We start from the raw sequence: 25,067 nt of genomic DNA on the forward strand, positions 1-25,067 counted from the left end.
GAGTCTGGAATTAAGGAAAACCCAGGCAGATTTTCCCTTTCAAAGCAAGGAGTATGTTTTGTTTTGCATGTATATGTAGGAATGGAACTTTAAATTGTACGTACTTCAAGAATTTGAGCGGTACCTCTTACCTCACTTCTTTGGCCTCCTGTGTGGTTTTACCAACTTTCCTAATTCTTCACATTCTTCTGCTAGTAAAATAGAGAACATTATTTATATCTTACATTCTTTTGATGAATGTTGTGAGTTGATATTTATACAGAACTATTTAAGCTTAAAATGGTTTCTGAAAGCTAAGGAATGGTGATAATAATGCCTGTTATTAAGGCAAAGGGAAAAAATTACGTTTGGGAAACTTACAGCCTTCAATCATGTTTCTTAATCATAATCTTAGAAGAGTCAAGAAGCAGATCTATGATCTCACAAACAAAATGTTGAGTTTCCTATATTTCATTCTCTTTGCAAATCATTGACTATTATATTTAATTAAAAAGAAAATATGATCTAGTCAAAGCTGGTTTTCTTGCAGACAGGTCAAAACTGGCTGATATTTAATTTTGTTTCAGCCTCAGAGCTATCTTTAATAAGTCCAAGAATCCTAAAAGCTAACATGTAACTCTTTAAGCAAATTAATGAAAAGATAGAACTCTGAATTGATTATACAGTTTTTTTTCCCAAGGAAATTTGGCAAGAATGAATAATGAATGAAATGCAATTTACAAGATGTTTTTCAGTAGTGTAGTAGTAACAGAAGCTCATATCAGCAAGCAGAGAATTCTTCATAATTTGTAAAGGGCAAGTTTTGGGCTAGGATTAGATGTGAGATTTCCAGGATTTAACTGTAAGAAATTATAAGTTAAGGCTTGAGAATTTTTGCTAGGAAAAGTTGATTGCTTCAGCTGTTGATTGGGTATGTGAAAGTTGGGGACCGTGGGGGACTATGGGTTGGCATAGCTAAATAAGAACTTAAATACAGAATGGAAACAAAGAGTTCAGCTGAAAATAGAGATAAACAGAAATGGTGGTAGTAAGCACTCCAGAGTTCCCTGGTTTAAAAATAAGAAACCTATAAACAAAATCATTTCTACTTTAACCACAAAAAGGAAAAAAAAAAAAACAAAAAACACCTGCTCACTTAAGGCGCCAAGACTGCAGAAACTAAAGTTCAGAATAAGGGAATTTGATTTTGGTTTTTCTATGTCAGAAGATTTGAGCGAAGGATAGACAAGCATATTTATAAAGTGGAGTAAAGACTGGGTTTAAAGAGACTGACACCTAGAATCTGCTTGCCACAGAAAAATTTGCACAATTACAACAGAATGAATTAATTGGGGAAGGCTGTACCACCATATAAATACTCTTCAAACAGTTATTTGCAGTTTGTGCTGTATCCCATATCCTAGGAAATCTGCCCCTTGCTGACAGGGCTGACTGTCTAAAAGGGAATTATCACTGTTTAAATGGAGGGAGACTTGGAGAGCGATTCAGTCCCAAAGGAAAGAGTGACATTTTGGAAAGAGACCTGTGAATGATGCAAATGTGAACTTACATGTGCTTGAGATAAGCACTGATTAAACAAAACAAAGAATCCATTCTGAACATACTTTGAAAACACATAGTCTTTGAGAACTTGGTTGATGAGTTGAGTGAAATGGCCTAATTGAACTAATTCCCATTTGGGGGTTTGTTTATTCTACTTTTCTGAAGCCAGAGCCAACACTTCTGAAAGTTTTGAATGACATTTCGTGCTTCCAGGAATTGGAGCTTACCAATTTGTAGATAAACCCGTTTCCTTTTTGGCTGTGTTATATTAATTAAAACTGTTCTGTTAAATGAATAGAAGACGGCCCCCTTGTATAATTTAGGATAAATTACTTGGCCTTCCCCCATAGATATATTCTGCTGGTAAGAAGGGAAATCTAGTGGTTTGGTTCGTTTTACATGACATCAGTTACTCCTTATCATATTTTTATTACAGCAGAAGTTATTTTAAATTTGTTAGGATCTTATAAACCAAGGCAATTATAGCTATCCCCAATCTTATTTTTCTCACTTGTTATATTTTAGCAGAGTTTAAAAAAAAAAATTCAGAGCTTCTACTTAAAAGATCTTTATACAAGAAAACATAGTGTTAAAGTATAAAGTATATAAACTTATTTTAAGTAATTGTTTTAAGTAATGTTACACTGATTTTAAAAAGTAGAATGGATTTTAATACATCAAAGATATTTTTTCCTGATAATCTAAACCTTTATTGGCCCAGAGCCATTTATGAAAGGGGCTGGAAAACTATAGGCCAGATCCAATCCACTGCCTGATTTTATTTTATTTTATTTTATTTTATTTTATTTTATTTTATTTTTCACTGCCTGATTTTATATGGTCAGTCAGCTGAGATTGGTTTTTACAGATGAACATTCACAGTCTATTTGATAATAGAGAATATTTTGAAACCCAGCTAAACAAAATGTTGACCCAAAATAAAGAATTTCATTCTTATTGGTAGACCTCTATTAGAGGAGATCAAATTTAATTGTTATGCAAAAGACATATTCAATTATTGAGACTACATTTTAATTTTTAATAACAGTTTTATAGAAATTTACTTTCTCTCTATAACTGTACCTACATAATATCCTTTATTTTCATCTCTTGGTATGCAAAGCCTAAACTACGGATTACCTAGCCCTTTACAGAAAGTGTAGACCCCTGACACAAGAGTATTTTTTTCTCATTCATTTTTTATTCACTCATGCATTTGTTCAACAAATAGTTTCTGAGCAATTTTCGCATGCCAGAGACACAGTTCTAGGCCATATTTTAAAAAAAATACTGCCTTCATAAAACTTACTTTCAAGTTATGTGCATTATCTCCTCACAACTAACTTGTTCTATTATTCCCATTCTACAGAGAGGTTCAGAGACTTTATGCAGCTTGTCTGGAGTTCCTCAGCCCAAATCGAACCCCAGTGATACCTGACTGTACAGATTTCAACTTCTAACCTAATGGGCGGGACTAGCTTCAGGGGCAAGATTCCATGATTGGTTTAAAGCTGTGCTGTCACCATCTTATAATTATTCATTCTTGAACAGATTATTCATTCGTGAACAAATTTTGCACTTGGCTCTACAAATTATGTCTCTGGCTTGCTGCTAAGACAAAAGTGCTTCTCTCTGAGAGCACACTCCTGCCAAGGCTGTTTGTTTTTTAAATATCCACATGAATTTATCTATGAAGAAGCCTTGGAATCTATCAAGCACTTCAGAAAAAATCAGCTATTTTTAACCCACTGTTTCATATTCCAGTTCACCAAAAAACTTCAAGTCCTTGAGGGCTAGGACTTTCTCCTACATTTTTTTTTTTTTTTTTTGATAACTCCCTTTATGCTTAAAACTGTTCTAAGAATATTCTGAGTGAGTAAAGTGAGTAAACCTTGTCAGGGGTAAGACTTGGTTCCATCTTTAATTTACTTCCATGGAAGACCAACATTCTTCTGCCTTTTTTTTTTTTAAGATTTATTTATTTGACACAGAGAGAGAGAAAGTGCACAAACAGGGGGAGCAGCAGGCAGAGGGAGAGGGAGAAGAAGGCTCTCCACTGAGCAGGGAGTCCCATGGGAGTCTCAGTCCCAACACCCTGGGATCATGACCTGAGCCAAAGGCAGACACTTAACCAGTTGAGCCACCCAGATGCCCAAAAGAGCAACATTCTTTACCATCAGTACTTTGTTCACGTCTTCATTCGTTTGCTAATTTAGAAGCAGATGTTACATCTGAGTTAAACAAAACACAAGAACTGACCTGTTCTGATATAAGGAAATTCTTTGTCCAGCAGTGACCGAAATATTGATGTCTTTGAAGAAGGATGCTCCAAGTTTACTGCATTTATAACAGATTCCTTTATCTTCCTTTCTTTCAATCTCTTGCAGCCTAGTCATTGTTGGATAAGAGTGATGGTGGAACAGTTGTCAGTCAGCTTAACTGATCTTCTGGACAAGTTTTCAAATATTTCTGAAGGCTTGAGTAATTACTCTATCATAGACAAACTTGTGAAAATAGTGGACGACCTTGTGGAGTGCATGGAGGAACACCCATTTGAGGTAAATTTGTATTCCTTGGGATGGTTTCTTACTACTCTTCTCTAAGACCTATGCTGATTGGGGATGGCAAGGGTGGGTGGTGTCTTTTATTTGTGAAATGTTCCATTAAAAAAAGTTTTTCAAGGTGAGCATAGAAATAGGTGGTTATAGTCACACTGAAATCCTGGAATATACCTTAAGGCTTAGATGTCATTTAATATAAAATAAAATTTATTCATGCTACAGTGTAAAAAAAAATAGCCCTTTATTTTGTGAGGGAGGGCCTTAAAACTCACCTTTTAGATTACAAATGTTCATGTACCTTTCAATGGAAAATTGCCAGGGCACCTGGGCGGTTCAGTGGGTTAAAGCCTCTGCCTTCAGCTCGGGTCATGATCCCAGGGTTCTGGGATGGAGCCCCACATCGGGCTTTCTGCTCTGTGGGGAGCCTGCTTCCTCCTCTCTCTCTGCCTGCCTCTCTGCCTACTTGTGATCTCTATCTGTCAAATAAATAAATAAAAAATCTTAAAAAAAAAAGGAAAATTGCCTATAACGAACACTTAGACTTACCCTATCCATAGTAATCATATCACAACAGTGAATTTTACCATCGCCAGGCCATTTGTGATTAGCTGTCACCAGCTTCAGAATGTGGGCCTGGCAGGACTGTGAGATTGAAGTATATTGACGAGGCAATGTATAGAGATTAAGAATGACGTGTTAGAGTTCAAATTCTGACTTTGTCACTAGTGACCTTTGTGAACTTAACCTCTCTGTGTTCACTTTCCTTATCCCTAGAATGATAGTGACAGGATCCATCTCATGGAGCTGACATTGGATGATCTGTGATTAGTGCCTTAGTACCATGTCTGGCAAAATAAATCCTAATAAACATTTTTTATTATTATTTTAGAATACCACATCCATAACAAAATAGGCCTTGGGAGACCTGCTTTGGCATAGAGTTCACAATTCATTGTCTGTCCTACAGGCCTTCTAGGTGTTTAAACCTAAGGTTTTAGATATCATTCTGTAGTGTAAAACTTAAATACTTCCTTCTCCTTCAAATTCCAGTTTCTCTGTAAGACCCAATATTCATCCCTTTTGTGTTCACACTCGGAATTCTTACTGTACTAAGAGCCTCCTCACTACATCTCATCACATCCGTTGCTTTGCTTTTTAATTTCTAAATTAGTGTGTCTTAAAGTCTATGACATTTTAGAATTAACATGTCTTTTTATATCACAGTAGTACAAATAGGGTTCTGATGGCAGTGATAAGAGGTAGAGGTCACAAAAAGTAGGGCACCTGAGGAACAATGTTGTGAAGGAAACAATCCACCACTGGGGCTTGAAAGAGGAGTTAAGTGTTAGGTAAATGGTGATGTCAAGAAGAGCATCCCAGATACTGAAGAGTATTCATTACTAATCACGACACTGTGGCTAGAAGAGGTATTTCTCTGTTGTTTTTGGAGATGGAGTTAATATGTATAAAGCACTTAGTGTGGTTCATAGCTAGTGCTACATGGGTGTTATTATTACCTACTTTTATTTATAGATAATCATGCATGTACGAATTCCTAAAATACAGTCTGGTTTGCTTTCCTGGGGAGTTTCTAGGAATTAAACATACTTGTTTCTTTTATAACTTGGTTTTTTGCTCAGCATTATATGTTTATAAGTTATATCCACTTTGAGGCATATAGCTGAAATTGTTTTTCCTGCTTATAGAGTGGGCTTAATATACTGATATTTATTAAACCACTCTTTTTTTAAATAAATTTAAATTCAGTTGACCAATATATCATCCATCACTAGTTTCAGGTGTATAGTTCAGTAATTTATCAGTTGCTTATAACACTCAGTGCTCATCACATCACGTGCCTTCCTTAATGCCCATCACTCAGTTACCCAATCCCCCACCACTTCCCCTCCAGCAACCTTCAGTGGGTTTCCTATAGTTAAGAGTCTCTCATGGTTAAACCACTCTTCTGTTGTTTGATGTAAGGGTTATATTACACTGTTGATAAGAACTTTTCTTGTGTATCTCCTCGCATGTATGTGCAAGAGCTTCTCTAGCACATTCACCCAAAGTGGGATTTCTGGGTTACAAAATGGGCACATGTCCAACCTTACCAGATGATACCAAATGCACCAAGTTATACTATTCTTCCAATATATGAGAGTCCCCCTTTTCCATATTCTTCCCACTATTTAGTATTATCTGACTTTTTAATTTGGGGTTATTTGGAGCATGTGTTATAAGAGGGATTTTTAAAAATAAAATAAATAAAATATAAAAAATAAATATATATAAATATGTAAATAAATATATAATTATATAAATGAAATATATTTAGAGTGTAAGTTATAAGTGGTATTTTTTAACAAAATAAATATAAAAAATAAAATACATATAAATATAGATATATAATATAATAAAGTTATAAATATAAAAAATAAAAGAAGAATCATTATCTTAATGAGGATCTTTAAAGAACAGTGTCTCTAATTTGTTGCTAACATTATTTTGTTTTGATACTCTATTCACCTTACCCCCACCACCACTTCATTCCTTTATCTGGAGTTGAGCCCCAGACCAAAGTGAATGCGATCACTATCTTATAGTACCAATTTGAATTATGTAGGTTAAGACAGTTGTCTAAAAGTGTTAGTTTTACTTGCATCCTTGAGGGACATTTTTATAGTCTGTTACCTCGACATCGGTTAGATCTGTAAACTCTCTGAAGAATTATAATCCTGTTTTCTTCCAGAATGTAAAAAAATCACTTAAGAGCCCTGAACCCAGGCATTTTACCCCTGAAGATTTCTTCAGAATTTTTAATAGATCTATTGATGCCCTCAAGGACTTGGAGACAGTGGCATCTAAAACTAGTGAATGTGTGCTTCCTTCAACATTAAGTCCTGAAAAAGGTAAGGCAAATAAGCATTTCCAATTCAAATGTGAAAAGCAAGCTTAAATCTTGTATATATAGGTGAGAATCTACCTCTGACTCAAATATATATGTAGCTAGAGAAAGATGTATGTGTACATGTCTAGCACAAAGACATATATAAATGGCATGAAAGAAGTGATCAGTTGATTTGTTGGTTTTCAAACTGAAGCAACACTTGTCATTTTCAAATATAAGAATTTTCTGTTGGTAAACAATCTGGGAGGTAGAATTATCTGATACTTGCTCGTATTGTGTAGTGTGTGTTACTCTTCATCTCCAGTTTTCTTAATGTCCCCTTTTCAAGCCTTTTCCTTACGGTCTACCTCTGAGTCATGAATTCTGATCTTGACCAGTTACTCAGTATTGAGACTTGTTTTCCCACTGGGAAAATCTGTGTTACTTAGTTTGTTAAGTATGCAGGCAATGAATCTTGTTCTGTAAGGTGACTGTGATGAATTTCTTAATAAAAATAGAACAGGACCCAGTAAGAAATAAATAGGATCTGAATAATCAAAATTTGGGAAGCAGACCTTGAAAGTACTCTGGTATTGCACTTCAACCTTTTGCACACTCTGTAATTTATGTAAATCACCATGCAACACTGACACATTATTGCTTTCTATTTAGATTCCAGAGTCAGTGTCACAAAACCATTTATGTTACCCCCTGTTGCAGCCAGCTCCCTTAGGAATGACAGCAGTAGCAGTAATAGTAAGTACATACGTCTGATTTAATGCATGCATGGCTCCAGTTAGCACCTATGGGAGTATTGCATGGGCTTTAAAGGAAATTTCTGCAATTATAATATTAATACTGTTCTGTTGCTGTTCTTCCTGTTAAGATCTTCCTGAGAATTAAATATTAGGTTTCTGTGTAAGTGATGAATCAGTAAATTCTACTCCTGAAATCAATATTATACTATTTGTTAACTAACTAGAATTTAAATGAAAATTTGGGGGTGCCTGGGTGGCTCAGTTGCTTAAGCGTCTGATTCTTGGTTTTGGCTCAGGTCCTGATCTCAGGGTCATGAGCTCAAGCCCCACATGGGCTCTTCAATCAGCATGGAATCTGCTTGAGATTCTCTCTCTGCCCCTCCCGCTTGTGTGCACGTGCGCTCTCTCTCTCTCAAATTAATAAATATTTTTTAAAAAATTTTTTAAATAATTATTTTAAAATAATTATTATTATTAAATAATAGATAATTTTTAAATAAATATTAGGTTTGTAGAAATGGGTTTCCCTACAACCCAAGATGATCTTTAGAGTATTGGGCCAAAATCTGCTAAGATTATTTTAAATAAGTCATATAATTACTTTTAGAAATATGATTTAAGCTTTATTCATTGTCAACTTAATATATTTGTTTGTGGAATTTACCTGACAAAAATGGAATTTTAAAATTGAAATTATAGATGTTGGTTGTATAGAATTCTAAGGATTATTTTCAGTTTTGTTATATCAGTATTTACTATTTTGTATTTGTACATCTGATGATTTTATTTACTATAAAATTAGGTTAGAGGAGAATATGCTTCTTTGCCTTAAATTTCTGTACTCTTTGACTAAGGACCCAATTTCCTGGTAGTCTAATGTCCTCCTTTCAAATACAGGGAAGGTCGTTATAAAGGTCATTGGATTTTACCAAATATTCTGATTCTCTAGTTTCATGGAAGCTGTAGAAGGAAAAAAAAAAACTCATCCTATGATCTTAGTTAAGAAAGTTATCCCTTAAGACTTAGTAATGGGGCACTGTCATATGTTCAGGGACATAGAGAGGACCTACCTATAAAAAGGAGTAATCAATTTAGTACAAATCCACAATACCAGTTCTGTAGTTCAGAAAAAATTTAAAAACCTCTAAAATCCATTTGTTTGGGAATTTTTGGCACCAAAACCTGACCTGACCTAAACTGAGATAAGGCTGTTTATAGTCTTTCTCCTTCTAAAAGTGAATATTTATAGATTTCACTATAGAAATACTGTGTGTGATCACAGCATACTACCTACCCTTTGCTGAGGATATTATATACAATATCTGTAAGACAGAATCTTCTAAAAGATCAAAATTCTGAATTACAAAACACATCACATCTGAAAAGTTTTAGAAAGAGACTGTGTTAGCCAGTTAAGGTCTTTCTTACTAACTACTGATTTTATTTTATTAATCTTTTCAAAGATGCAACTTTTGCCTTCTTAATTTATATTTCATTGATTTCTCATCTTTATTATTTCCTTCTTTTTACTTTGGGCTTAGTTTGTTCAGCTAAGTTGTAGGTGAAGTTCTTAAGGTTGAAAAGTTTGATTAGTGATTTAAGCCATTCTAATTTTCTGTTGGAAGCACTTAAAGTTATAAATTTTCTTGTAAGCAACTTCAGTTGCATCCCACACACTTTGATATGTTGTGTTTCCATTATCATTTCTTCAAAAATATCTTTTAATTCTCCATGTGATTTCTTCTTTAATTCATGAGTAATAAAGTGGGTTACTTAATGCCTAAAAATATGCATTTTTTTTTCTAGATATCTTGTTGGTTTCTAAATTCTATTGTCAGAAAACATACACTGTAATCTTTCAAAATTTATTGAGACTTAGGTGTATCATTCAAATAATGAGTGTAACATTCTAAAATTTGATCAGAATGGCTAATAGTGTTCAGATCTTCCAAATGCTTATTAAATTTTTTTGTCTAATTTTTTATCAACTATTAAAAGAGGAACATTAAAAATCTTTTATTTGCGGTTTTTGCCATTTCTCCTTTTGGTTATGTGTTTTTTACTTCATATTTTGAAGCTGTGTTGTTAGGTGGTTATAGATTGAATATTGTTATGGGTTCCCTGATTAACAGACCTTTATATTGTTAGTGAAATAATCATCATTACCTCTGCTAGAATTCTTTGTCTTGAAGTGTATTTTGTCTGCATTAGTGGAGCCAATTTTCTTATGCTTACTGTTTTCATGTTATACCTTTCTTCTTTTCAACCTACTGTCTCTATTTTTAAAGACCATCTCTGGTAGTCAGTGCATAGTTGGGCCTTGCTATTTCAGCTAGGCTGTCTTTAACTTTTAATTAGAGTGTTTTATCCATTTATATTTAATACAGTTATTGGTATAGTTGGATTTGGGCCTACCATTTTATTTCCTGTTTGCTTCATTTGTTCATTTCTCCTTTCCAGATTGATTTTAGGTTAATTTTGTGATTTTATTTTCAACAGCTCTCCTTGTATTATTTTATGGTTGTTTTAGGAATTACAGTATACATCTTGCAGTGTTCTACTTACTATTGTAGCACTTAAGAAAAAAAATATGAGAATCATCTTTTGTGCTGTGTTGACATATAGATCTACATAGGTTATAAGCCTCACAATAGTCTTATAATTATTGCTTTAAACTATCCTATGTCTTTTTTAAAAAAACAAAAGAATATAGTTGTCTTTTATATTTATCCATATATTATTTCTTAAACTTTGCATTCCCTCTTGTAAACCGAACTTTCCATCTAGTGTTAATTCCTTTCAGTCTAAAGAACTTCCTTTAGTATTTCCTGTGGTGTAAATCTACTGACAACAGAATCTTTTTCTTTTAATTAAAAAATGTCCCTGGGGGTACCTGGGTGGCTCAGTGTGTTAGTGGCCATCTCTTGATCCCAGCTCAGGACTTGATCTTTGGGTCATGAGTTCGGGCCCCACATTGGGCTCTGTGCTGGGCATGGAGCATACTTAAGAAAAAAAAATGTCTTCTGTACTGCAGGTGCTTTTTACTGGATGCGGAATTCTGGGTTTTCAGAATTTTTTTTCAAGTCCTTTAAAGATGTCACTTAATTGTCTTCCTGCTTTTATTGTTTCTGAGAAAAAGGTATCCAGAGTTTATATTTGTTCTAATATGTACTGGGTCATTTTTCCCTCTGCCTTTCAAGTTTTTCTTCTGTGTAGTAGTTTGACTAAGATGTGCCTAGGACTGGGAGTTTTTTGGTATTTTTTTTTCTTTTGCATTTTGTCAGGCCTCTTTGATACATAAGTGTATTTTCCCCAAAACTTGGGGAAAATTTGTCCATAACTCTTTCAAATATTTTTCTTCATTTTCATTTCATTTTCTTCATTTTCTCTCCTCTCCAAAAGGAATCACACATAGTATATTTAATCACACACATAGCAATCACATATTTATTAGGTAGTTTGATCTTGTCTCACACATTATGGAGGTTTTGTTCAGATTTTTTTCTCTCTCCCCAATCTCTCTGTTCACCAAAATACATAATTTCTACTTATTATTTTCAAGTTTCCTGGCTCTTCTGCCATCTGTAAGCTGCTGAACGTTTCATCCAATACATTTTCATCCAATACAATTGATTTTGGTTTCAAATTTTTTTAAACCAGTTTATGGTTCATAGCAAAATTTAGGGAAAGGTACATAGATTTCCCACATACCTCCTGCCCATACCCATGTGCAGCCTCTCCTGTTATCAATATTCCCCACAGAGAGGGAATATTTAACCTTTATTAAAACTGATAAACTTCCCTGGACACATCATAGCCATTCAAAGTGCCTATTTTACATAGGATTCACTCTTGGTGCTATACATTCTATGGGTTTGGATCTAGTACATTTTTTCATTTCTAAGTTTGTGTTCTAAAATATGCATTTAATTCTTTGTATATTTTCCTGCTGAGATTTTCCATCTGCATATTCATTATGATATTTTCTCTTTTGGCCCCTGGATATATAGTTGACCTTTGAACAACAGGGGTTTGAACCACATGGGTCCACTTGTACACAGATTTTTACAGTACTGTAAATGTATTTTCTCATGATTTTCTTAACATTTTCCTTAGATTATTTTAATATATAAAATAGATTTAACATATAAAATACATGCTGTTTGTTATTGGTAAGACTTTCAGTCAATAGTGGCCTATTAATAAAGTTTTAGGGAAGTCAAAGTTACATGTAGATTTCAGCTGTGCAGGAAGTTGGTGCTCCTAACCCTTGCATTGTTTAAGGGTCAACTGTTGTTCTGAATCTCTGAAGTTCTTATCTCCTGATCTCAACATATAGGTCATCTCAGGGTTGGTATGTGTTGACTGCCCCCCACTCCCCGATTATGGGTCGCATTTCCCTTTAAGTGGCTAGTTATTTTTGAATACACGCTGGATATTGTGGATATTATGTTTATGAGAACGTAGATTTTATAGCATTTCTTTAGAGACTTCTGAGTTTTGTACAGATAGGCAGTTCAATTAGTGGCAGATTATCTTTATTTTCCTTCCGTCTTGTTTTTAAGCTTTCTTAAAGGGAAGGGGGAATGTAGCCTTATTGCTAAGGCATAGAATTTCTAAGGTACCTCTTGAGTGCCTAGAAAATCAGCCCATTCTGGCTTGTCAGAGCTCATTTGTCTCTGATCAACAGTCAGGATCATAGCTTCCCAGATATTGTTTATTGCCAGACTTTGTGAAGTCTCTTCTTTGCATGTACAGCTTATTTTTTTTAACCAGTGACTTAAGGAGGTTCCTCCAGAGATTTCTGGTGCTCCTTTCTGCACAGTTCCTTTCCCACCAATAACCCTGCCCCAGGAACTCCAGACACATCTGCATCCCTGAACTTCAGTCTCTGATTCCATATTTCTGTGAAACTACTGAACCCTAATTGGATTCTATCTTCTATACCTCCCAGCCAGAAAGTGAAGACAATCATGAGCCTCACCAGATATGTTTTTACTCCTAGGGATTACATTCTTGAGCTACTTATTGACTAATGTATGAAAATAACTGCCTCAGGTAATTTGTTTAGTATAACAATTTTTATTTAGGTTGGGAAGGCTAATATGCTATTACCATGGTTGGAAGCAAAGGTCTTTTCTACTTACCTCAAAAGACATTGAATATAAAACACCTATCCATTTTTTTTTATTACGAAATGGTCAACCTTCTTTTTTTGTTTTGCTTTCCTTTTTTCCTTTTTGTAAAAAAATGTGGATCTTGCATGATTTGCAGCTTTTTGCCAGGAGACGTTACTCATCAATATGGCACTTAGATACCCATGCACAGACTTGCTCTTGTAGAGCTTACGTTCTTGTAAGAGAAAGTCCTAGTATTTTTATCATATATATATTACAATATATATTATAATAGAAGTATGGCAATGTTTTTAGTCGTAGCATAAAGGAGATGAGACTTTTTGGAGGGATATGGCCAGGGAAATTTGAAGTGAAGTTTGCAGGATAAAATCCCAAAAAGTGGTCATGCTAGCTGGAGGAGCAGTCTATATGAAGGAGTCCCGAGACGTGAGTGACCTCTCATATTTACGCCGTGATTCTCCCTTATAAAAGTGTTCAAGTTATCCAGAAGGAGTTGTGTTTTCAAAATAAGTTATTTCCTTTTTATCAAGCTAAAAGAATGTTTAAGATCTTTGCAGACTATATTTAAATGATATGGAAGTTATCCTTACTTTGACATTACATTATACATCTCAAAAGACAGTCTTTGAGTCAGACTGCCTGGGCTTCTATACCAGTGTTGGCCCTTGGATAACTGTGTGACCTTGAGCAAGTTAATCTCTCTGGACTTGCCAGTCAAGTGAAGGATGATAGTACCTCCTTCATAGAGTTTCTGTGAGTTTTAAATGTGTTAACACACATGAACTCGGAGCCATGCCTTATATATAATATGTGTTCATCATTATTAGAACAATTATGTGCACCAAGGCTGTGGGTCAGTACTTACGGCAACGTGCAATGAGCTTTGAATCTGAATTAAGGAGGGGTACTGACTTGAAGGTTTTCTAAGCACCAAGAGGTCCATGCTCACAGGCATGGTGATGCCTGTAAGTAAAATCATTTGAAAAAGCAGGTCAGCAAAATCGTAGCACAGTTTTTCGTGTTCTGTATTTGAACAGATGTTGGGTATTATTGGTCAAACCAAACAAGTCAGTTTCCATAAATTTTGGACATTCATAGTAATGAGATAGAATTATGACAACAACCCAGGGATTTGGGATTACTCAAATCCTATCCAGATGAGCTTCCTCACCCTACAAGTTTTATGTGGCAATCTTTACTTGAAAGCAAAGCTTTGTTACTAGCTTGGGCATCTGTAGGGCCAGATACCCACTATTTGGCCTTGAGGCACACATTTCAAATCTCACTGATCTCCAGTAAGTAGCAGCAGTAGCCTTGGGAGTCATGCCCTGGAGGTATGAATAAGCCTTTTCTGATAACATTCTTTTTTTCTCTCTCTGCAAGAGGGACTGTAGTATCTCTGGAAAGAACCAAAGGCTGGCTATTAAGCTCTGGTACCCTAAGGCATCTGGTACCCTAGTATATGTAATAGAATTCTCCATAGCACCATACCAGCTCCTTTGTTTTCCACTGGAGTCCGGGGACAAAAATATTAATAGCTTCCTTTGTTCTCTGTGTATATCTTCATGAGGGGACCCCTCTAGGACCCCTCCTGGTCAAATCTATCATAACCACACAGCAGTCCCAATAGACACTGTGGGCCATAGTGTTGCAGGAATTTTTTTTCTCCGTCCGTGCCCATGGTTCTTGGTCATGCCACCTCAAAGAATGAAGAGGTAGACCAGGCAGAGTGGTGGGCAGCAAAACAAGCTTTATTGAGTGATAGCAAAGTGATGGTACAGAGCTCCCAAGGTGGGAGGAAACCCAAAGGGGTTGCCACTGAAGTATCTAAGTCTAGGGGTTTTTATGGACCTGCTGACAGGCTGTGTCAATCTGACGAGCCCTCCCAGTGCCTGTCATCCAGTCAGGGTTTTGTCATATGGGAAAGGAGGGAGGATTCCTTCCATGGCAGGGTAAAATCCTTTTGAGGGTGGTTTCCTCTTCCTGGAGGTGGGGGGGGGGGGCGCCTGTCCCTGCCTTCCAACTATCCTTCATCAATAGCACAGTGGCCCTCAAAGAGAATTCAGGCTTGTTACTGGAACACAACCACAAATAGCCAAGGTATATACAGACAGTGATATGAAAAATCCTAAAATGTCAAGAATTGCTTATAATTCTGAGTCCATTTTCTGAGAGAAAATACTTTAATAAATGGTAGTTAAATTCCAGACTAGTACACACAATCTTTGATATAACTCTGTAAATGTTTACACGTGTACAGTGGTTTGGTTCTTTTATGTTATGTACCTAATATGTTAAACAGGTGACTATAGGCTGACACCATATCCCAAATGTTGCACAATAGTATAGCCCAAAACAACCATTTACCTTGGATTAGTTTGCATTTGATCCTATAATTGCTGAAAATATGTAATTTCTAAATGTATTCTTCACCAAAAGAAAACCGAAGACTTTGAGTTCTTTTCGTACAGGTTGGCACATGTGTCTGGGTCTCTAACAACCAGGTTGTTCCTTGTGAGGAGACAGAGAAGAGACCCTTGTGGTAGATGGTAGATGTGTTTTGTTTAATTCATGAATCATTTTGCTGCTCAGGGAGGAGCTGAGCAAGGTCAAAAGGAGTCCCAAGTTAATCTCACATGTTTTTTTTCCCTCTCGCCCTCTCTTTCTCTCTCTCTCTTTCTCTCTCTCCCCTCTCTGTCTCTTGCTGTTAGAGTAAGCAAGGAGAAGACACTGGTACTTTCAACCATTCTTTAGTGTTTAATGGTCTCAGACTTTCCAACATAAAAGGTCCAAAAAATCAAACCTTTAGTCCTTAGCACAGAGCCGGCCGCTCTCTGGCTTCCAGTAAAGGTATACTGCGGATGTGATGAGGAAACGCCATGGCTCTAAGCACGGGGTACCTAAAAATACTCTAATAGCTAAGTCCGTTTAATGACTTACTTCTTGTGGCAGGCAAAGCAGCTTAACGCCTACCGACCTTGATCCGGGTTGCAAAACGTCCTCTTCCAAATTTCTTGGCAAAGTGTGAAGAGTGAGAAAACCAAAAGGATTTAGAAGATAAAGTCATGGAAAATGGATTTGCTCAAGAGTACAAATCACCTTTAGGAATATGCAGTCTGTGTTCCATGTGTGTCAACATGAGCCACATCAGAGATCCTTCTGTGGCTTTTCTTTTATTTTTCAACTTAACGTGCTGTGGAGACAACATGGACTTGTCTGGCTGTCCCAAAACAACACTCCGCGGAAAAATCAGGGTTCCAAATATTTTAAACAGAGCTGGGTCAAGAGTACGTTATGGCAACAGTTGGGAACAACCACAGGATAAGAGCAAAACCTCTGTCCGGGATGTGCTGCTCACTACTGCACTGTTTGAATTACAGGGAAGGCCGCACACCCCCTGGGAGACTCCAACTTGCAGTGGGCAGCCATGGCATTGCCAGCATTCTTCTCTCTTGTAATTGGGTTTGCTTTTGGAGCCTTATACTGGAAGGTAAGGGGTTGCTATTCCTTTTTTTTCCTCCTTGATCAAAACTTCATGAACTTCAGATATTTATTTGTGCATACTTGATTTACATAAACGATTACCAAACTGCCCTTTTCTGAGAAAAGTTCCTACCTTAACTTAGTCTCAATAGACTCTAATGCTAAAGGTTTTTTTCCCCTTATTCCCTATCATGCTTAGGAGACAACCCTCCCACTGAAAAGGCACACTTAAGAAATGGGAACTGATTTTCATAGCCCACAGCAAATATAAAAAGGAAGAAATAGGTTGCAAATCCTATGACTTGCTTAATGTCAAATAGAAGCACCATTTGTATTACCTGCTATTTTGGATTTCTGTTCTTCTGTTCTCTTCTCACAGAAACCTATCCAAAAATTTTGAAATGCACTAAATCCTTGTGATCCAACTTTTTGAACTCTCTTTTGAATTTGATACTACTTTTTCACCTCAACCCCCTAAAAAAATTGATAATATGGTACATTTTTCATATTTTTTTTATTGCAAAAGTATTTTATATGCTGCATGCTGGGGGAAAAAACCCTAATATTGGAGTTATTGACATAAAATATAAAAGTTGAGACCATTAACCTCTTGAATATTATACCATTCATTGATATTTTTATAATACATATCCTGTTCTTTTCCCAGAAGAAACAACCAAATCTCACAAGGACAGTTGAAAATATACAGATTAATGAAGAGGATAATGAAATAAGGTACTTTATTTGCTAAATATGTGCAGAAGTAAGCTTGACTGTTGCCATTTCACCAACCATGCACATGCTTATATGTCTAAGAAGTTACTTGCTCTGCATGGCACCTCCCAACGTGTATTGGTGATCTTTATCCCCGTTTCCTACCTCTCACACTTGCTTCGATGCCACATCTCCACTTACCTGTAGAAGACCTTCACATCTTCGTGACCTATCTTCAGGCATCAGTAGTGGTCCTCTCGGCTCCATTTCTCTAAGCAGCAGAATCTTGCTTAGACGCCCCATCACGGGGTTCTGGAGGCTCAGCGGCACATTCTCCTTCATTTCCATGCCACCTGTAGGACTTACTGATTCCTCCTCCCTGTGTCTTAGCTCTTTGGCAATTGTCATCATCTTCATCCATATCTTTATGATGTCTTGGCTGAGCTGCCACAGAACTTTGCTTTTCCTTCCCCCTTCTAAACTGTTCCCTTGTCTCATTCTCCCGTAAACCCCGGTTCATGAGGTTACCTCCTAGTCAGGATACTTGCAGTGACTTTCTCTTGGATACTTGATATATATGAATTCCCTCTAGTTTTTGGAGCCCTTAACTCTTCTCAGTCTGTTTAGTATTTTCTCCAAAGCCAAACACAAATATTGTTTTGAAGGTAACTTTCCATGTACTGTAGCTGATGCCGATCACTTTTACCTTACCCCATATTGCCTAAATACTAAGATTTTGATTTACCTCCAGTTATAGTTTAGCTTGGCATGTTACTTTCTCTTCAATCATGCCTTTGTATATACATATACATGTATTAAGTAAGATAGGCATTTTTAGTATGTGTATATGCATAGGCAGAGAGAATTTTTACATTACCTGGGAAGACTATATTGAGGCAGAAAAAGCCTTACTTCTTCTCTTTAGTATTGTTTATGAAGGTAAACTTCTCACCAATTTTGTCACCTTTTCTAATTGTATTTACGGAAAAACTGCCATTTACAATGCCAAGATCATGGTACACTTTAGAATCTCTGTCCAAAAGCAAATAAGTGTTTTTCTCATTGTTTTTCAGTATGTTGCAAGAAAAAGAGAGAGAGTTTCAAGAGGTGTAATTGTGGCTTCTTATCAACACTGTTACTTTCGTAGCTTGGTAAGTTTTTCAAATTCAAGATGAAAGATTTTAAAAAATGATACAGCATCAGGGCGCCTTGGTGGCTCATTGGGTAAGCCGCTGCCTTCGGCTCAGGTCATGATCTCGGGGTCCTGGGATCAAGTCCCGCATCGGGCTCTCTGCTCAGCAGGGAGCCTGCTTCCCTCTCTCTCTCTCTCTGCCTGCCTCTCTATCTACTTGTGATCTCTCTCTGTCAAATAAAAAAATATAGTAAATATACTATATTTATATGTATATAAATATACAAAATATAGTAAATTGACTATTAAAATGATGTCAGTATGTTAACGGAAGCTGTTACAGTAAATTACATATGCACAATTCATTTATGTGAGTTCGACATTTTGAAAGACAAGCAGAGATTAGTGGTCCTGATTAGTGGATTCGTCTTGTGTGGGAGGTATACAAAAAATTAACAGCAGAGTGTTTGCTATTTTAAGGCCAGGAAAAAAAAAATTAGGCAAGGGGAAAAAACAAATTAGGACTAAAGTAATATTAAGAGAGGAAGAGTAAATAAAACCCATTTCAGTTAGGTGTGGCTACTATAACATAATAGAAAAAGTATCTCAGTTAGAAGCTGAAACAAGTGAATGCCAAAAATATTTCCTTGCTATTTAAAGGAAAAAGAGAAAGGACCAAAATATCTTAGGAATCAGGAGAAGAAAGTTGTCAAGATAAAGTGCCGCCTGCCACATGACTGGCAATAATTGGGCCTCATCCCAGTCCAGAGCCCAGGATGCAGTAAACATAAACCAGAAACAGATACCCGTCGAGATCGTGAAGGACTGTGGAGGGCTTTTGGGAGAAAAGAGCAAGAAACCATGGCCAGGAGGCACAGATTCTCCTGTTTGCTCTCCTGTCTGCTTTCTCAGGGGCCCAGCTACAGGCGCCAGATTAGCGGGGTCGGGGAGGGGCTGGGGCAAGCACCCCGAATGGCACTAACTTGAGCCAGCCTCAGTTCAAATGAGCTCCGCTCATTTCTACCTCTGCTGCCAGCTGGCTGTTCATTTTGCTGTGGCTCTGGGATCCCGGGCATTTATCAGAGCGGAACATGAATGTCCTCTCATCTTCCTCAATCTCCAGTTCTTTCCCTGCATTCCCTCATTATCGGAAGATCATTTACTCTCTGGGGTTCTTAGATAGATGGTCTGTGGTGAGCTTTGCCTTTGCTTTATAGGTCACTGTCCTCCCAACTTCATTTTTGTCCCAGATTCAGAGATTCATCTCCAGATTGAACCTTCCCAGGGAAGCTGGGTCACAGAGCTTTTTAACTCCTCCAGGGGCTCACTTTGGTAGGAGAATATTTTTCAACAGCCGCAAATAACATGATATAATAATTATGTCACAAAGTTCTCTAACCCTTTAACCCTGCTATTACACGGACTTCTAAATTAGGCCTTTAATTGGGCCCTTGATCGTATCCAAAGTATAAACGGCGCCTTCCCCCCCTCCCTGCTCACCATCTGACCTTCCCTCTAAGCTCATGTTTTCTGTCAAACAATGTTAACAAATAGACATTTTCTCTTGATACCTTCTATTTTCAGGAGCAATACCCTACAAGCTGAAATCATAGGTTTCTAGGAAAAATAATTTCTCTGCCCTTCAACCCCACGTGAGCCTCGCAGGTGGTTCTCTGCCGTTTCACTTCCCTAAAGCGAGACATCCACAAACCACACATTACATGGTTAATTGAGTCTTAAATTCTCAAGTAACGTCCTCTGTTTGGTTTTGGACTGCATTAATCACTGGGATCCTGTTTTGGCACACAGGTCTTTAATCATGTGGTTTTTAATTGCGGCATTTGTCCTGTGACATTTGGAAAATGGATTATGATGGGAAAACCCAGGGCACCTGTTTAGGAGGGAAAACAATTGCGTGTTAAAGCAGCCATTGTCAAGCAACTGAGGCGTAGTGAGGGAGAGGAGCAGAGCTTGGCTGGTTCTTGCCGTGTCTTCTTCACAAGTGACTCACTTGTAACCTGTGTGTTGTAGACCCTCACTCAATGCTTGTTGAAGGAGTGTGACAGGGTGAATAAACTCTGAATGAACATTTAACCACTAGTAAGGAAGGCAGTCCTTCTGAAGTACAGTTTTTTATTTTATTAGTTTGCAAGACGGTAAGTGCTAGAGACCGGCTATGACACATTATGCCTAGTTCACAGTGCTGTAGTGTGTACTTAAATAGGTGGGAAGAGAGTAGAGTTCACAGTAAGCATTCTTACCTTAATAAAATAAAAATTTAAAAATCTTTAAGAAACCAAAGTTGGGTTTCTTTTTATCGCGTATGTGTGTGCGCATGCGTACATAATTTGCTGAATTGAGTCAATAGGAAAGTCAAATGTCCAAAGCAAGAGGAAAGAGAGTTGTGGGAAATGACTGTTTTTCTTAAAATGTGAAATACTGTTCATGTTTACAATGAATCAAGCTGGGTTTAAAAAGAAGCTCTGGGGCGCCTGGGTGGCTCAGTGGTTTAAGCCGCTGCCTTCGGCTCAGGTCATGATCTCAGGGTCCTGGGATCGAGTCCCGCATCGGTCTCTCTGCTCGGCAGGGAGCCTGCTTCCCTCTCACTCTCTCTGCCTGCCTCTCTGCCTACTTGTGATCTCTGTCTGTCAAATAAATACATTAAAAAAAAAAAAGCTATTTAAAAAGGAGCTCTGGATTGTTTAGAAATTAACTTCTCACACATTAGGAGTGGTGAAGTCGGAGGTGGCATTCTCCTTCATAAAGTATTACTCGTCATGTCCACGGAGCTCTCTCAAGACTGAGCTCAGGTACCATTGCCTCCACAAAGCCGACTTCCCAAATATATGGCCAGCTCACTATATTTCATGTGACAGTTCATACATCATGGAATGCCCATGTAATACACACTAATAGGACTTCACAATTACTTTTATAGACGTTTTGTGTCCTCTGCTAAACCATAAGCTCTTACAGGGTGGGATTTGTTTCCGAATTTCATTTTGGAATCCCACCAAACTATATAGCTTATACTTTGTGCATGCAAATGATGAATAAATATTTGTTGGGAAGGAAAATGGAGAAGATGGGAATCTCAGAATTGCATTAACGTGAGAACAAAATTTATGAAAATAAAAACAAAAATAGACACAGGAAGGATAAGAAAAAGACAAAAGATCCAGCTGGTCATCCTGAATCTACAGACCTAAATTCAAAATGTATAGGTATCACGTGTAGTCACTTACTGAGTACCCATTGTGTAAAGCTTTTTGCTTGTCCCTGTATCAGCAGAGGTTTTAAAACCTGCCAAGGATCTTGAAGTATAATTTGGGAAGAGGGGTGTGATAAAGGAAAAGGTTGGTGAGGGCAGAATATAAGGTGGTAGGAGAGGAAATATACCAAGAAATAAAACAGTAGTAAAAAGTACCAAGATTGAAATGTCATCCGCAGTTGTTGCTATGCATTTTTAAAAGTAGATATAATCTGGATTATAGCCATTTTTAGTTTACAAGGAAGGGGAAAGTTCAGGGAATGACTCAGATTTATGGCAGGAATTTCTCCCTGAAGTGTAAGTTTCATCAGCTAAAACAAATTAAGATAAATATTGTAGTACTAGAATAGAAAATGGAATATTTCTTTAAATGAAATAACCCATAATTGGAAGATGAAGAGGAGGAGGGTTTGGTATTTTAAAAATGAGAAAAGAAGGTGGAAAGATTATAAGGTAATGAGCTAGAAACAAAAGAAATTGGCTCTAAATGAAAATAGACTAGAGTGGTGTCTATTGGATACCAAACATGAAAATATCTACACAAAATTTAAAAATAGACTTAATCGATGAGCTGATTTCAAGTATTCATAAGTGGCATCCCACAAGAATTTTTTTTTTAAAGATTTTATTTATTTATTTGACAGAGAGAGATCACAAGTAGACAGAGAGGCAGGCAGAGAGAGAGAGAGAGAGGGAAGCAGGCTCGCTGCTGAGCAGAGAGCCCGATGCGGGACTCGATCCCAGGACCCTGAGATCATGACCTGAGCCGAAGGCAGCGGCTTAACCCACTGAGCCACCCAGGCGCCCCCCCCACAAGAATTTTTCATTTATTAGCAGTATATAGCCATTTGAGAAAGAAATAAAAGAGTATAGGAAAATTTTGCTCTTCATTCTTTCCACAAATGTGATTCCAACACACTCTAATAAGTAAGTACATGGTTGGATGCAAAGCTTAATATAACCTAGTTATATCCTCAGATTGCTTATAGCCTACAAAAGGAAATACGGCATGTGCATAATAACCTACTTTTAAAAGGAAATTAGAGGTTTATGAACTTAAAAAAACAATGAAAGGAGCTTACAAGGCAAATGCAATAAGAGATCAAAGGCAAGACCACTGCTTACATTGTAGAGGATGTGTCCTTGACGTAGGTGTGGAATGGATGGACCTCCTAGAACTATACCAGGTACACCCATATATAGTTACCTTATCTGAAGGGAGAGAAATCACTAGCAACAGGAGAAAGGCTTCATCACAAGCTAGATGTTAGAGGTGGCAGATATACTGAGCCAGATCTTGGATGATGGGTAAAATTTTAATAGCAATAGGAAAGGAGTCGTCTGGATACTGCAGATGGCATAAACTGAGTCAGGGAGGCCAGAAGTTGCAGAGAGTGCTCTCAAGAGTCCATTTGTACAGTTAGTTAGACTCCCAGTGGAAAGTCACACATGAGGGGTTAAAAGGCTAAGAAACAAGGGTTATGGACGTCAGTTTGAAAAATTCCAAGTACAGGGGGCACCTGGGTGGCTCAGTGGGTTAAGCCTCTGCCTTCGGCTCAGGTCATGATCTCAGGGTCCTGGGATCTAGTCCCGCATCAGGCTCTCTGCTCAGCAGGGAGCCTGCTTCCTCCTCTCTCTCTGCCTACTTGTAAAATAAATATTAAAAAAAAGAAGAAGAAGAAGAAAAAAAAGAAAAATTCCAAGTACAGGACATATACTTTATTGAGTAATGTAAGGAGATGTTGGATGTGAATGATACATGTGAATGATACAGTCAGAGCCAAGGTTTAGGAAAGTAATGAGAAGTTGGTTTGGCCAGACAGATGGATGGAAGCAGTGAGCTGGAGTCAGGGAGTTCCTTCCCACTAGGAAGCCAGTCTTACAAACAGATGAGAGAGAATGATAACCTGGACTAGGGTCAGGGCCATGGAAATAGGAAAGCATGAACCACTTTGGAGATATGCAGTAAAAGAATCAACACATTTTGGTTACTGGTGGAATGTGAGGCTTGACATCACAGGTAGTATTCAAGGATGATTTGGGGCCTATGGGACTAACCAGTTGGTGGTGCCATTAAAAGAAAATAAGGGAAGGAGGTGTTAAGAAATACTGACCAGTGGCCGAATCTGTTAGAATGGAGATTCAAAGAATAGTCAGGGCTGGAAGTAATAAATTTGGGGTTTGGGAGTCAGCTACAAAGAATTTTAGTTGAGACATTGGGAGAAGGACTGCATCGTCACAGAGAAGGCCCAGTTTGGTTGACTGTAAATAGCGTGACTTTGTAGACACTAGGACAGCAGTGTTTAATGATACTCCCCAGTATGGTAAGTGGTGAAAATAATTACTACAATTAGGCTGGTGGAGAGATTCGCAAAAGAAACACAACCTGGACATTTCCTGCAGACCTGAGCTAAGACAGGAGATAATAGATCCTAGAGTTGAAATATGGATGACCTTGAGTCAGGTTTAGTCATTTGGCACACAGGGCTTGGTACAATCTGTGACTCTTTACCAGATGTTTCCCAAGAATTTCCGGAGCTTTGGAGGATTTGTTTTTGAACTCCTTCTGTAGACACATTATAATATAGAGGATAAGAAGGGATTAGACTGGGACGCCTGGGTGGCTCAGTGGGTTAAGCCGCTGCCTTCGGCTCGGGTCATGATCCCAGGGTCCTGGGATCGAGTCCCGCATGGTCTCCTTGCTCGGCAGGGAGCCTGCTTCTCTCTCCACCTCTGCCTGCCTGTGTACTCTCTCTCTCTCTCTCCTTCTCTCTGACAAATAAATAAAAAAAAAAAATTTAAAAAAAAAAAAAAAAAAAAAGAAGGGATTAGACTTGGGTTCAGGACTTGGCTCTGCAACTAGATAAGCTATATGTTCCTGGATGAGTCCATTGTCTTAACCCCTGGTTTTTCAGAGATAGTTAAGGGGATAATATGATTCACCCTGCTTATTTCATGAAGTCATTGCTAGGATCTAGGGTATCATTATAAAAAAATTGTAGTTTTTGTTCTTTGGGAGAACAGTTGTCAAACCTTCAAGTTTATTTTCTTAGCTAAGAGACCTGGGGACAAAATTAGAAATAGATTTCCATTTTTGCTTCTCTACTTAAGTTTAGAATTTTAAGCTCTTCTTAGCTTTTTAAAAAATATATCCTTTTGCTTTTGTGTGTGTGTGCGTGTGTGTGATTCCCTTTTACTTTTTTAATCAAGCTTTAAAGTCTCTGCTATATGTTTTGGATTTCTGAAGTTTTCTTAATTTTTCTTAATTTTTCTTTCAGGATTTAGTTCTCTTTTCCCAGGTGCAGGTTCTCTAGTTTCTGAAGTTCTCTGGTAAATTGTCATGGAATATCATTTTTAGTATGTTCATTTAGAGAGACTGGACAAAAATACTGTACTTCTTATCACTTATAGTGCGTAATTTTACACAATTTACATACAACCTCTGCACTGATCTCAAATATTTAAAAACTGAGATTCTGGGAGTGGTAAGGACAAAGAGAAGGAGTATTGAGTAGGGAAGAAAAAGCAACAAACATTCATTTAAGGGTTGCGACTGAAAAAAAACAGTTAAGGAAGTATAG

At 37.3% G+C, this 25,067-nt stretch overlaps 1 protein-coding gene across 1 annotated transcript in view; it reads left to right on the forward strand.

Moving 5' to 3' along the window:
- KITLG (KIT ligand) overlaps positions 1-25,067 on the forward strand; it is an 85,666-nt gene that overhangs the window by 58,334 nt on the left and 2,265 nt on the right. The window contains exons 4-9 of the mRNA XM_046013802.1: positions 3,930-4,100; positions 6,853-7,012; positions 7,663-7,746; positions 16,267-16,376; positions 17,037-17,104; positions 18,157-18,234. Coding sequence (XP_045869758.1) covers positions 3,930-4,100; positions 6,853-7,012; positions 7,663-7,746; positions 16,267-16,376; positions 17,037-17,104; positions 18,157-18,196 — 633 coding nt within the window. The 3' untranslated portion in view covers positions 18,197-18,234. The remainder of the gene's footprint in view (positions 1-3,929; positions 4,101-6,852; positions 7,013-7,662; positions 7,747-16,266; positions 16,377-17,036; positions 17,105-18,156; positions 18,235-25,067) is intronic.

Source organism: Meles meles, chromosome 7 (genome assembly GCF_922984935.1).
Source record: "Meles meles chromosome 7, mMelMel3.1 paternal haplotype, whole genome shotgun sequence".
Lineage (NCBI taxonomy): Eukaryota > Metazoa > Chordata > Mammalia > Carnivora > Mustelidae > Meles > Meles meles.